At 47.0% G+C, this 12,961-nt stretch overlaps 1 protein-coding gene across 2 annotated transcripts in view; it reads right to left on the bottom strand.

The window, feature by feature from the left end:
• Positions 1–3,908: 3,908 nt before the first annotated feature.
• The window catches only part of LOC311106939 (protein dispatched homolog 1-like), a 29,730-nt gene continuing 20,677 nt past the window's right edge, over positions 3,909–12,961 (bottom strand). For both annotated transcript variants that reach the window (XM_084149342.1, XM_084149341.1), the window contains exons 3-8: positions 10,166–10,195; positions 9,637–9,760; positions 9,309–9,436; positions 8,566–8,663; positions 8,369–8,466; positions 3,909–8,104 (exon numbers count right to left, since the gene is read on the bottom strand). In XM_084149342.1, coding sequence (XP_084005468.1) covers positions 4,463–8,104; positions 8,369–8,466; positions 8,566–8,663; positions 9,309–9,436; positions 9,637–9,760; positions 10,166–10,195 — 4,120 coding nt within the window. In that variant the 3' untranslated portion in view covers positions 3,909–4,462. The remainder of the gene's footprint in view (positions 8,105–8,368; positions 8,467–8,565; positions 8,664–9,308; positions 9,437–9,636; positions 9,761–10,165; positions 10,196–12,961) is intronic.

Here is a 12,961-nt window from a genome sequence, read left to right as displayed (position 1 = left end):
TGGGGCTCGGGCTGTAAGTGTTTTGTACAGGGACGGATCTTATGTTTCCGCCAGAGGATCAGCCTTCACATTCCACACAGGAAAGGAAAGGCAGGGAAGGGGAGAGAGGACGTATTTCCCAACTGACCCTTTGGAAATACTTGGAACACTGGTGTGGCCTTGCCAGCGTGGGGAGAGAGAGCAGAGGGATAAAGGATTAGGATCTTATTCCTGCCTCCGTCACCTGTTTTTCTAGCCATATCTCACCTACAGTTTGAAGTTCTACATTATTCAAGTTATCTCCCCTGGTAGACGCTTCCTATGAGATTGCAAGAGCAGCCAACTTTATGAAAATATGTGAATTTGTGATACCAGGATGTTTATATAAGCTATGTAAGGTGAACTTCAGGGTACAGCTGTGCTTCATAGACTCATTTTAATGTGCTGTGCACAATGAAATACCAGGTTAAATCAACCCAACTCATGGCAATATACAGGTAACTGTCAAAATAAAGGAAACCCCAACATAAAGTGTTTTAATAGGGCGTGGGGCCATCAAGAGACAGAACAGCTTCAATGCACCTTGGCATAGATTCTAACTCTATTGGAGAGATGCGACACCATTCTTCCACAAGATATTCCATAATTTTGTGTTTTGTTCATGGGGGTGGAAAACATTTTTACTATACTTGCTTGTTTTGCCACAAACTGAAATTAGGCAAACTACTAGAATTTTAGCAACAAGCAAATGGTGTGGACAATTTCTGCATAATGCATCTTTAATTAACTCAGGAACCACACCTGTGTGGAAGAACCTGCTTTCAATATACTTTGTATCCCTCATTTACTCAAGTGTTTCCATTATTTTGGTACTTACCTGTAGGTTACCACACATCATTCTCTGCCTAAAATACAGAGTACACAGACTAGCGGCTAGCCCTTCATGATATAGAGTCGACTGAAGGTCTTCTTTCTTAGATATGAGGAGGTGTCTCACCCGCTTACAATGTAATTTCTCAGGCAAAGATCATCAGAGTGCTTCAGTTAACCGTCTGAGACAAGTGTTTCAATTTGTCCCATGTACACTAAATGACAAAAAGTATGTGGACACCTGCTCGTCGAACATCTCATTCCAAAATCATGGGCATTAATATGGAGTTGGTCCCCCCTTTGCTGCTATAACCACACTCTTCTGGGAAGGCTTTCCACTAGATGTTGGAACATTGCTGTGCGGACTTGCTTCCATTCAGCCACAAGAGGATTAGTGAGGTCGGGCACTGATGTTGGGAGATTAGGCCTGGCTCGCAGTCAGCGTTCCAATTCATCCCAAAGATGTTCGATGGGGTTGAGGTCAGGGTTCTGTGCATGCCAGTCAAGTTCTTCCACACCGATCTCTACAAACCATTTCTGTATGGACCTTGCTTTGTGCACAGAGGCATTGTCATGCCCCAAACTGTTGCCACAAAGTTGGAAGCACAGAATTGTCTAGAATGTCATTGTATGCTGTAGCGTTAAGATTTACGTTCACTGGAACTAAGGGGCCTAGACCAAACCATGAAAAACTGCCCCAGACCATTATTCCTCCTCCCCAAAACTTTAAAGTTAGCACTATGCATTAGGGGCAGGTAGCATTCTCCTGGCATCTGCCAAACACAGATTAGTCCGTTGGACTGCCAGATGGTGAAGCGTGATTCATTACTCCAGAGAACACATTTCCACTGCTCCGGAGTTTAATGGCGGGTAGCTTTACACCACTCCAGCCGACGCTTGGCATTGCGCATGGTGATCTTAGACTTGTGTGCGGCTGCTCGGCCATGGAAACCCATTTCATGAAGCTCCCGACTAACAGTTATTGTGTTGATGTTGCTTCCAGGGGCAGTTTGGTACTCGGTAGTGAGTGTTGCAACCGAGGAAAGTTGATTTTTACACGCTACCCGCTTTAGCACCCGGCGGTCCCGTTCTGTGAGCTTGTGTGGCCTTCCACTTCGAGGCTGAGCCGTTGTTGCTCCTAAGACGTTTCCACTTCACAATAACAGAACATACAGTCGACCGGAGCAGCTCTTGCAGGGCAGAAATTTTACAAACTGACTTGTTGGAAAGGTGGCATCCTATGACGGTGCCACATTGAAAGTCACTGAGCTCTTTAGTAAGGCCATTCTACTGCCAATGTTTGTCTATTGCATGGCTGTGTGTTCGATTTTATACACCTGTCAGCAACAGGTGTGGCTGAAATAGCCAAATCCACTCATTTGAAGGGGTATCCACTATACACTTTTGTGTATATAGTGTATCTTTCTTGTAGTCGTCTCCTTGCATTGAACGTTCACACTAAGGGAAGAAGTGGCCAGCCTTTCTTCCCCAGTCAAAGGCACATACTGATGTATCTGTGCCATTCCTCAGGTCAGGGGTCAGGGCTGCAGAAACATTGGGGCTAGGTAAACAAGGGCAAGCTTACACAGGAGACATGTCATTTTGAAAAGCTTCCAGCTAGTGCGAGGTGAGAGGTTTGAACAGTCACCCCTATGAGTGACCTAAAATCCCATCTGCACCCCTCAGTGATTGGCAAGGCTGAACAGGGATAGGGATATGTATTAGCTGGAACTAGAGCTAATAAACGCCCGTGCCTAGTTCCTGTCTGACCCTTGCGAAAGTGTGCAAGAGAGAGGGAGTGAAGGGAGGAATTAGAGAGGAATTAGCAGTCGTTGAAGGAATTTCTCCTCACTCACAATATATCATAGTTTTATTGTACCCCTGATCGAAGTTAAGAGTAGCTGCTGATCTTTGTTTTTGAGAGGGTGATGGTGTCAGAGACTAAGGGGAGATGAGCTACAGTGCCAGCTTGGTGTCTCTCTCAGATAATTACAGGCGTCTGGTAGCCTACGATACAAGTTCAGAGCTGCGCATCTGACACTAATTCAAGACTGTAAGTGTAATTATAAATCTGTATGCTGTGCTGTAGTGAGTCATACTGCCTGCAGAGCCCGGTCTGGTGTATATGCTTGCTCTGTAGCAGAAGGTTTGGCTGGGATCTTGGACCACCAGGGAAACCTGTTAGAAGGGGGGATGGATGGTGGGAGCCAGAACAGCAAATAAAACACAGGACTTGTGGATTCGTAAATTAATGGAATTTGTAAATGAATAGGATACTTTTCATTGGATGGAGTTAACAAAGGACTGCCAAAGATTCTGAGAAAGGTAATAAAATAGCATGTAATTGATATGTTACAAAATCAAATGATAGGACCCATATGTGTTATACTGTTATTCATGCCCTTTTCACATACATCCGTGGTCACTGTTAGAAAATGACTCTCACAGTTACATGTGTGGATGAGGGGTGTGGATGGTCTATAACAGGGTTCTGCAACTGGGAATTTGGCACGCAGATAGTTTTATTCCCTCCCCCACACCAGAAAATCAGCTCCAAGTGATCTTATTTTTGGAAATCTGTTCCCAAGTATTCCCACGCATAATAGAGACGTGATTATATCCAAATGTAAGCAAGGTATGAGATTGTGTTTTAGTCTAATATATCTGGGCTTCTTGCGGTCAATTTGCAGTCTACAAATTATTTGTAATTATGTTCCGGCCCCCTTACCATCCGCTCAAGAAAGAAATCGCCCCACGGCTGAATCTAGTTGAGGATCCCTGCTGTAGGACGTCAGCAGGTCTCATACAGTGTATGACCAGCTTGGAATGCGATTCAGGCTCTTGGGGAGTGGAGATTAGAAATCAAACGTCCGTGTGATGTATGAGAGCCCAGCACAGCACTGTGGCCTCAGGCCAGACAGAGCAAATCTTCTCAAGGCGCCAGCAGGAGACAGACAATGAAACAGGTGTACCATTTGTTATTCCAAACCATGCCCTTTGAACAAAACCTTGAGATACTTTCATTTCATACTGTAGGAGCAGTGGAAAAAAACAGACAATCGTGTTAAAATAACTTTATAATCATTCACTACATCTTTCATATTGGACCGAGGGGCATGTGGCAATGTGAAACAGATGTCTACTAAGATGTCTACTAAGAATAAAGTAAATGGTTCACCTTTCCTTAGACATGTTAGAGCTCCATAAACACACCACATATTTACTGTGTACTCAAAAACAGTACATCTGACTGATCAAACCAGTATTATCTGCACAGTAGATACAGTAATCACAGAACAGATAGGACCATACTTTTAGATGAAAGACATGAGGCACTTGGTCTATTTTGACATTTTAGTCATTTAGCAGACACTCTTATCCAGAGTGACTTACAGTTAGTGAGTGCATACATTTTTCATACTGGCCCCCTGTGGGAAACGAACCCACAACCCTGGCGTTGCAAACGCCATGCTCTACCAACTGAGCTACAGGGGACTACGAAATATTCCAAGCACTTTAACTGCACAGGGACACTGCACATTATAGCTTGATATGACACAAGTTTACTCTTTAGATATAGTATCTCAGAATTCTCTTATAAGTCTCTTTGCTGTCAACATAAACTTTCAGATGAGGGTTTTGAATTTATTGCAAGAGCAGGCACACTGGCTTCAGCTTTTGGCACATTAAACTCGACAGAATTGCACTTTACTTTCAAAGTTCTGTTAAAACAGAGTTTCTTAGGAGAGGCTGAGGAAGCCCTCTCCTTTTTGGGGTTCTGTTTGCACTTTTCAACACTTTCTTCCCGTGTGATGGGAGTAGTACTAGTTTCAAGCTTCTCCTGGTTGCTGGGCATCTTATGACAAGTGCCCTTTTGCGTTGTGGTGGACACATAATTATCCACGCTCTGATCGCTTGGAGCGTTTACCGTTCTCTCTCCCGCCCTCTGTGTTCCATGATTGGCTCTGCAGCAGCCTGTGTGTGTGTGGGCTAACGTGCATCCCAGAGGGGAGGCAGGAGGACCTTGAGTCCAAGTCTGGGCTGGGGTGTTAGGACAGCCACTAGGGCCAGATGACCCTCCAGTCCGGTGTGACTCCTCCAGCCCAGCTGGGTCTGGGGCAGAGCTCTGGTCCCTGGGGAGGCCACCCAGGAGGGGGACAGTGTGAACACAGTAGTTTCTGAGGTGGCAGCTGTGAGGGCCCTGTCTGGGCACCCTGCCCGGGGTGCAGTTGTGGAAGTGAGCTGGGGGACAGTGTACATAGTGCATACGGCAATCTATGGGTTTGTAGACTGCATCCAGAGCAGACAGGAGGTTCTGGCCTTTGTTGGCATGGCTGCCTGTGAGGGGGAACTGAGGAGTGGGGCATGGGGAGTCCTGGGTTGTTTGAGTGCATGGGTGGGGGGTCCACTGCATACCCATAGACTGCTGAGGAGGAGGGGGTTCCCCACATGTGCAGGTTGTGTTATGAGAGTACTGGCATTTGGATGTGGGGTTGGTGGCCAGTATGCCCAGTCCATTTTCAGAGCAGGGCCCTCTGCCGGGCTCTGCCTTGCTCTTAAAGGGGATGTGTGTGCAGAGGGCAGGGTGGGGGGCTATTCCATTATAAAGCTGGGTGCACACCTCCTGTTCCTCTGCAGGTTTCTCCTCATTCCTAGGGTTTGAAGTTAATGATTCCAGCTCGTAATGCTCATGCTCCACCTCCCCTCCTCGACTGTCCAGTTGGTACTTGGTGCCATGCTTGCCCTGGGGCGAGGGGATGTTGGTGGTGCCCTCTTTGAAAGCCTGGCACTGAAACCTCTTGGGCAGGGGGATCTGTCCGCAGGTGCCCTGGGGGCCCAGGCAACGGCACATGCACTGGAAGAAGAAGGTGGCGAAGGCCCAACTTATGCACATGATGAGCATCATGAAGGTGCCCAGCTGGGTGTATGCCAGCACCGTGGATGGCATCATCATCGCCCCGGCGACAAACGTGGTGAGTGCCGCCATGGCAATAGCAGAACCCATCCGGCCGAGGGAGAAGACGACTTTCCCCTCACGGTCAGGGTCAGGGGCGAGGCGATAAGCGACTCCATAGTGCACTGCGAAGTCCACCGACAGACCCACCGCCACTGAGATGGTGACTGACTCCAGCACGTTGAGCTCCCAGCCCAGCAGAACCAGCGAGCCCACCGTGACGAAGATGGTGCCAGCGATGGAGAGGATGGCGTAGAGGCTGATGATGATGTTCCAGGTGGTGAGGAGCATGACCACAAAGGCCACCACCACGGACAACGCCATGGCGATGAGAGTGCCGTCCGATAGGCTGCCCTGCAGGTCGTAGAACTCCAGGTTGCTGACAAACCAGCCGTAATTCAGCCCGGCCGGGGCGTTCTTCAGCTCCTCCTGGATCCAGGTGTCCACCTCGTGGTAGAACTGGTGCATCTTCTCGTAGGCCAGTGTGAACAGGTAGGTGCTCTGGAACTCCAGGACAATGGCCCGGATGGTGTCGTTGATGTCGAAGCGAGGCCCGGGGGTTTTACTGTCCAGGTGGAAGCTGGTGCTGCGGTCCAGCTCCATGATGGCCCTCTTGATACACAACTCAAAGATGTCCTGCTTGTAGGGGAATGTTGACTGGCTGCAGCAAGGGTAGACCGAGGACTCTTCACAGTCCCGGTTCTCCATCCACTGCTTAAAGGTCTCAATGAAGCAGCTGGTGAAGTCCTGCTCCTCCGACTGGAACACAAAGCTCTGGTTCCTTAGCCTCTGGCAGAAGTTGAGGATCCACAGCTGGGAGGCTGGGCTGGCGATGTTGAAGGTGTTGTCCAGCATAAGCTTGCCTTTGTTCTTAGGGTTGAGGGGGTCTCCGTTGTCCACGGGGGTGACCCCCCAGATGATGGTGATGGGCATGTGCAGGTCCTCCCCATGGTGGACCCTCTCAAACATGAACAGTTTCTTGTACTCAGCGTCATAACGCTCAAAGGGGTGGGAGGAGCGGAACACCTTGAACTCCGAGAGCTCCAGGGAGGGCAGCTTCATCTTGGGGTTGACACACACCACGTATGCCCCTCCCACAGTGAAGGCCAGGAACCAGAAGAGCCAGAGGTAGCGCAACTTGATCACGATACAGGGCAGCACCTTCTCAAAGAAGATCCGGGAGGCCTCGGAGACGGTGAACAGGCACTTGCTGGCCTTCTGGCACAGGTTGGCCCAGAGGGTGCGGGTGCAGAACCCACTCTGCTGTGGGGGAGGTTTAGAGCAGGTGAAGATGTTGGGCAGGTAACGCTCATGGAGCACCACCACGGCTGGCAGCCAGGTTACCATCAGTATGTAGTTAACCAAGATGGCCGTGCCGGCGTAGACGCCAAAACAGCGGATTGCGGTGATGTTGCTAACGTAGTTGGCGTAGAAGGCGGCGGCCGTGGTAAAGCTGGTGACGAACATGGAGAGGGCCGCGTGTTGCAGAGTGATGCTAACCGTCTCCGACAGCTCAGCATTGGGCTTGTCGAACTTGGTGTAGTTCCACACGTCACAGAGGACGAAGGCATCGTCTGCCCCGATGCCCACCAGGATGATGAGGGCTGTGAGGTTCATGAAGGGGAAGAATTCAAAGTCGAACACCATACGGTACAGGAAGTAGGACACGATCAGGGAGCTGATGATGGCGATCATGGTCATCAGGGTGATGAACACAGAGCGTGTGTACACACACATGACAACCAGCACAATCACTATGGCTATGGCCGGATACACGGTATCCGTCAGTAGGTAGTCCTGGAACAGGTTGTGTTTGATACCGAACTCAATCCCTGTGATGGTGGTGACGCCGTCCGAGCAGTTCCAGTTCTCAAAGTTGTCCAGATAAATGTTCATCATGGTCTCCCCTTTCTCTGTGGGGGAGAACAGCATGCCGTGTTTCAGGACGGGGATAGGGTAGTCGGTGTTCTTTGGGCTCATGAAGTCTTTGTCCACCAGGAAGTGGAAGATCTGGTAAACGGCGTTGTACTTGGTGCACTTGCGTGGGACGTTGGTGCACTTGGACTGGTCCTTCCTACGTGTGGTCATGTCCCAGCAGTCGGGGCCCAGCGTTCCGTTGTGGTAGTACTTGGCGCAGGAGCGCAGGATCTTGAGGGTGTGTGACACGTCGCGCTCTGTGATCTTCTGGCAGGAGGACTTGTTGGTGAGGATAGCCACGTAGTTTCCCAGGGTCCAGCTGGGACAGCAGGAGGCGTCAGTGGTGCGCTGGCACAGGCTCCAATACTGAGGGTGGGAGCGCACCTGGGGACAACACAATACAACAGGATAGAAGAACAGAGTACAACTAGAACAGAGCAGAACTATTGACCCAAGGAGACCATAACAGGAGACAAGGCCAATATATCAGGAAGTTGGGGTAGTTCCAGCCTGAGGCAGCATAGACTCCACACATACAATTTCTAATATGATGGGGGGCTTATTTCAGGCATTTAAAAATCATTAACATGGCAAAATTTGACATGAGTAAATGCTATGGCACATCATCAACAGTGCTGTTCCACTTACCCGTGTATTGTCCAAATTGCACATGGATTTAATTGCTTGTATATTCCAAAGGTTCTTCCCCTCTGCAGATGTGAATACTAATCTGGAGTATCTGTCACCTGCACATACATTAAGAGCTTCTGGTTAGCATTTAATCACAGTCAAACACTTAGTAGATAAACACTTGAAACAGGAGAAGTGTTACGTTGAGTTTGTACCTGGAACATCACAGAAGAAACTGTCTTTGCTGAAGTCCCATTCTGCTTGTCTTTTATCTCTGTCAAAGTGATCTTCAGCCCACCTGTCCTCTTGGTGACTGAAATAAAAAAGTAATGGTGTGATTGCACTGTTAACTGTTAACACTTCATACATTAGAATTAAGTTTCCTATCAATTCTGAATATCCACCTGACAGAATGAGACTGAATCCACTTAAAGCATCCACACAGCAGTGATTTCTTAGATTTGCACATGCTAACCAAAGATAGTACTGAAGGGTCATTCTTAAAACAAATGAAGGAAACGGTTTTAGACCGACCCATTTAAGCGATTACAAAGCCTGTGATTATATAATAAATCAGTGGAGTGATCACTATCACATTGCAATCATTATTTTAATAATCATTATTATAGCCGGATCATAGTGATGAGCAGGGGTTTCAGGGACACATCCTCTGAGGGACCGAGGCAGAATGATGCAGAGTCCTGTTGACAGGCCCTGGAGCCCCCCCCAGTGATCAGGATAAGTCATGGAATGATCCACTTGCAGGATGGGATTGAGATTTTGTGTGTCTGCTTCTGTCTGTTTCTGTCAGTCAGCAGCAACCATCACTCCATCTCATGGCCTGAGACCTGATCCTGATCAGCCCCCTTCATCAGGGATTTTGAATCAATACATGTGTCACTAAAGGGTTAGAAGGATGAAATAAAATGGACAGGAACTGTGAGTTCGGCTTTGTTACCTTTTCGCCTGCTCGTCGGCGTACTTGAATGGGTAGTTAGCCAGGGTTGCTTTGTACCCTGTGTTTTTCACCATGTTATTCCATGTGACTAATCGCTGGCCTATGGCCGTGCCTCGTGGCTCAAATCCCTGAAGGAACAGACAAACAGAGGACATCTTTTTAGTTCACCAGGAAATACACCTTAAACATCTTGGACTCTTCACATGCACTCAATATAATGATTTTGGTGTGCCAGAAACACTAGGTTTTCAATCTTGATCAAAATAAAGTCCAGTATTTTCTATGGAGAAAGTTTTGTGCCTTCCTTCGATTGGCATGGCCTACTCACCAGTAAGGGGTCTGAGAAGTCTGGCAGGTCTGGCACCAGAACACCCACCAGGGCACACACCACGATGAGGACTGTACACACCCCCAGCACCACCACTGGCCAATCAGCAATCAGCTCTGCATAGCTAAAGATTAAGGTCAGGTATTGATTAAACACAAATCTGATGGCTTTATAACTATATGAATATTATATGTACTGATAACCAAACAGAAAAGAGAAGGGTACATGGATACACTAGTAGAATATCAAAAAGAGTAGAAGGTGCTCATTAAAATGCCATTATTGAATTTGTCAAATCGTCATGTAGATATTTAAGTATATTCAGTGTTCTGACTCGAGGGAAACTCAGGGGAAGGCATGTCTTGTAGAGGAGTATGGGAGGTGGTTAGCAGGTTCCAGGCACAGTGAGCCCTTTTTACATCGATAACTGTGATGATTCACTACACAGGAATGACAGCTCGGCAGGGTATTAATGGACTCAAGGAGAGCTTTTGTCACACAAAAAATAATTATATTTGGCAGATCTTACCTTTTGGGGAACCGAAAAGGCCTTGCAGGGCTGAAAAACAAAAGAGAGATAAATCAGATTTACATTTAGAAGTCAAAGCAACATCCAATCAAAACCAGATTTGCCTCAGCATCGGTGCAGGGGGAACATGTTTCTTCATGAAAGGTTTTTGAGCAGCAATGCAGCACACACCTTGTGTGGAACAACTAGCTCTATTCAAACGTACATACCCTCAGGAGTTTTAGAGGACTAGAGTCCCATTGGTGCGATCTCTCTTGTGCCATAAACACAGACAGAGAGGATCAGCACTGGGCTTCCCCGTTGCCAAATTAAGCTTTCAGCTGCGCCGGATTTGTTTGGACTTTCCATCAGCACCTTCCCAGAATAGTGGGAAGCCTCCAGACTGCAGAGTGCAAGCACGAGTCAGAGGGAATCAGATACGGCCACCGGATCACACAGGGCCCAGGACAGATAAGAGCAAGGCCAGAAGGGTGAGGGCAGGGGGAGAGGAGGGAGGGAAGAGGTGGGGCGGAGATAGGGCTGGGTGATATAGCCAAAATATCATCACGGTATTTAAACAAATAATTATGGTATGACAAAATTTGACTGTATTTTAGGTTTTTGAATAATAAAAGTTCTAAATTTGCTTCATGAGTAGTGTGTGACCCTAGGGTGGCAACACATACATTCTAAGTGATTTCAATGTGTCTTTCTCCATTCTGATTGTTATATACTGCCTCCACCCCCCACCAGGTGTCTCCCATTTGTCCCCGTTATCCCTTGTGTATTTACAGTGGCTTGCGAAAGTATTCACCCCTCTTGGCATTTTTCCTATTTTGTCGCCTTACAACCTGGAATTAAAATTGATTTTTGGGGGGTTTGTATCACTTGATTTACACAACATGCCTACCACTTTGAAGATGCAAAACATTTTTGTGAAACAAACAAGAAAACTTGAGCGTGCATAACTATTCACCCCCCCAAAGTCAATACTTTGTAGAGCCACCTTTTGCAGCAATTACAGCTGCAAGTCTCTTGGGGTATGTCTCTATAAGCTTGGCACATCTAGCCACTGGGATATTTGATCATTCTTCAAGGCAAAACTGCTCCAGCTCCTTCAAGTTGGATGTTGGGTTCCGCTGGTGTACCGCAATCTTTAAGTCATATCACAGATTCTCAATTGGATTGAGGTCTGGGCTTTGACTAGGCCATTCCAAGACATTTAACTGTTTCCCCTTAAACCACTTGTGTGTTGCTTTAGCAGTATGCTCAGGGTCATTGTCCTGCTGGAAGGTGAACCTCCGTTCCAGTCTCAAATCTCTGGAAGACTGAAACAGGTTTCCCTCAAGAATTTCCCTGTATTTAGCGCCATCCATCATTCCTTCAATTCTGACCAGTTTCCCAGTCCCTGCCGATGAAAAACATCCCCACAGCATGATGCTGCCATCACCATGCTTCACTGTGGGGATGGTGTTCTCGGGGTGATGAGAGGTGTTGAGATTGCGCCAGACATAGCGTTTTCCTTGATGGCCAAAAAGCTCAATTTTAGTCTCATCTGACCAGAGTACCTTATTCCATATGGGGAGTCTCCCACATGCCTTTTGGCGAATACCAAACGTGTTTGCCAATTTTTTTTTTTTGGCAAATTGCTTTTTTCTGGCCACTCTTCCGTAAAGCCAAGCTCTGTGGAGTGTACGGCTTAAAGTGGTCCTATGGACAGATACTGTGGAGCTTTGCATCTCCTTCAGGGTTATCTTTGGTTTCTCTGTTGCCTCTCTGATTAATGCCCTCCTTGCCTGGTCCTTGAGTTTTGGTGGGCGGCCCTCTCTTGGCAGGTTTGTTGTGGTGCCATATTCTTTCCATTTTTTAATAATGGATTTAAAATGGTGCTCCGTGGGATGTTCAAAGTTTCTGATATTTTTTTATAACCCAAACCTGATCTGTACTTCTCCACAACTTTGTCCCTGACCTGTTTGGAGAGCTCCTTGGTCTTCATGGTGCCACTTGCTTGGTGGTGCCCCTTGCTTAGTGGTGTTGCAGACTGGGGCCTTTCAGAACAGGTGTATATATACACACTGAGATCATGTGACAGATCATGTGACACTTACATTGCACACAGGTGGACTTTATTTAACTAATTATGTGACTTCTGAAGGTAATTGGTTGCACCAGATCTTATTTAGGGCTTCATAGCAAAGGGGGTGTATATGCATGCACTACTTTTCCGTTATTTATTGTTTAGAATTATTTTCAACAAGTAATTTTTTTCATTTCACTTCACCAATTTGGACAATTTTGTGTATGTCCATTACACGAAATCCAAACAAAAATCCATTTAAATTACAGGTTGTAATGCAACAAAATAGGAAAAATGCCAAGGGGGATGAATACTTTTGCAAGGCACTGTATACCAGTGTTTTCTGTTTGTCTGTTGCCAGTTCGTCTTGTCTCATCAAGCTTACCTGCGTTTTATTTGCTCTAGTCCCTGTTTATCCCGGATTTGACCATTCTGCCTGCCCTGACCCTGAGCCTGTTTGCCGTTTCTGTACCTTTAAGACTCTGCTCTGGATTACTGACCTCTGCCTGCCCTTGACCTGTCATTTGCCTGCCCCGTTTTTGTAAATAAACATTTTGCTATTTCAAACTGTCTGCATCTGGGTCTTATCCTGAGCCTTGATACTAGGCCTTATTTTTAACCAAATTTTGCAAATGCGATTTGACTTGCGATTCAGAGCAAAACACTTGGGTGAACATTTGGAATCATGGAAATAAACGGATTATTCTAATTCTATAGTTAGAATACAGTGCCTTCGGAAA

The sequence above is a fragment of the Coregonus lavaretus genome, assembly GCF_964263955.1.
Source record: "Coregonus lavaretus genome assembly, chromosome: 31".
Classification (NCBI taxonomy): domain Eukaryota; kingdom Metazoa; phylum Chordata; class Actinopteri; order Salmoniformes; family Salmonidae; genus Coregonus; species Coregonus lavaretus.
This window is presented reverse-complemented; position numbering and strand designations above follow the sequence as displayed.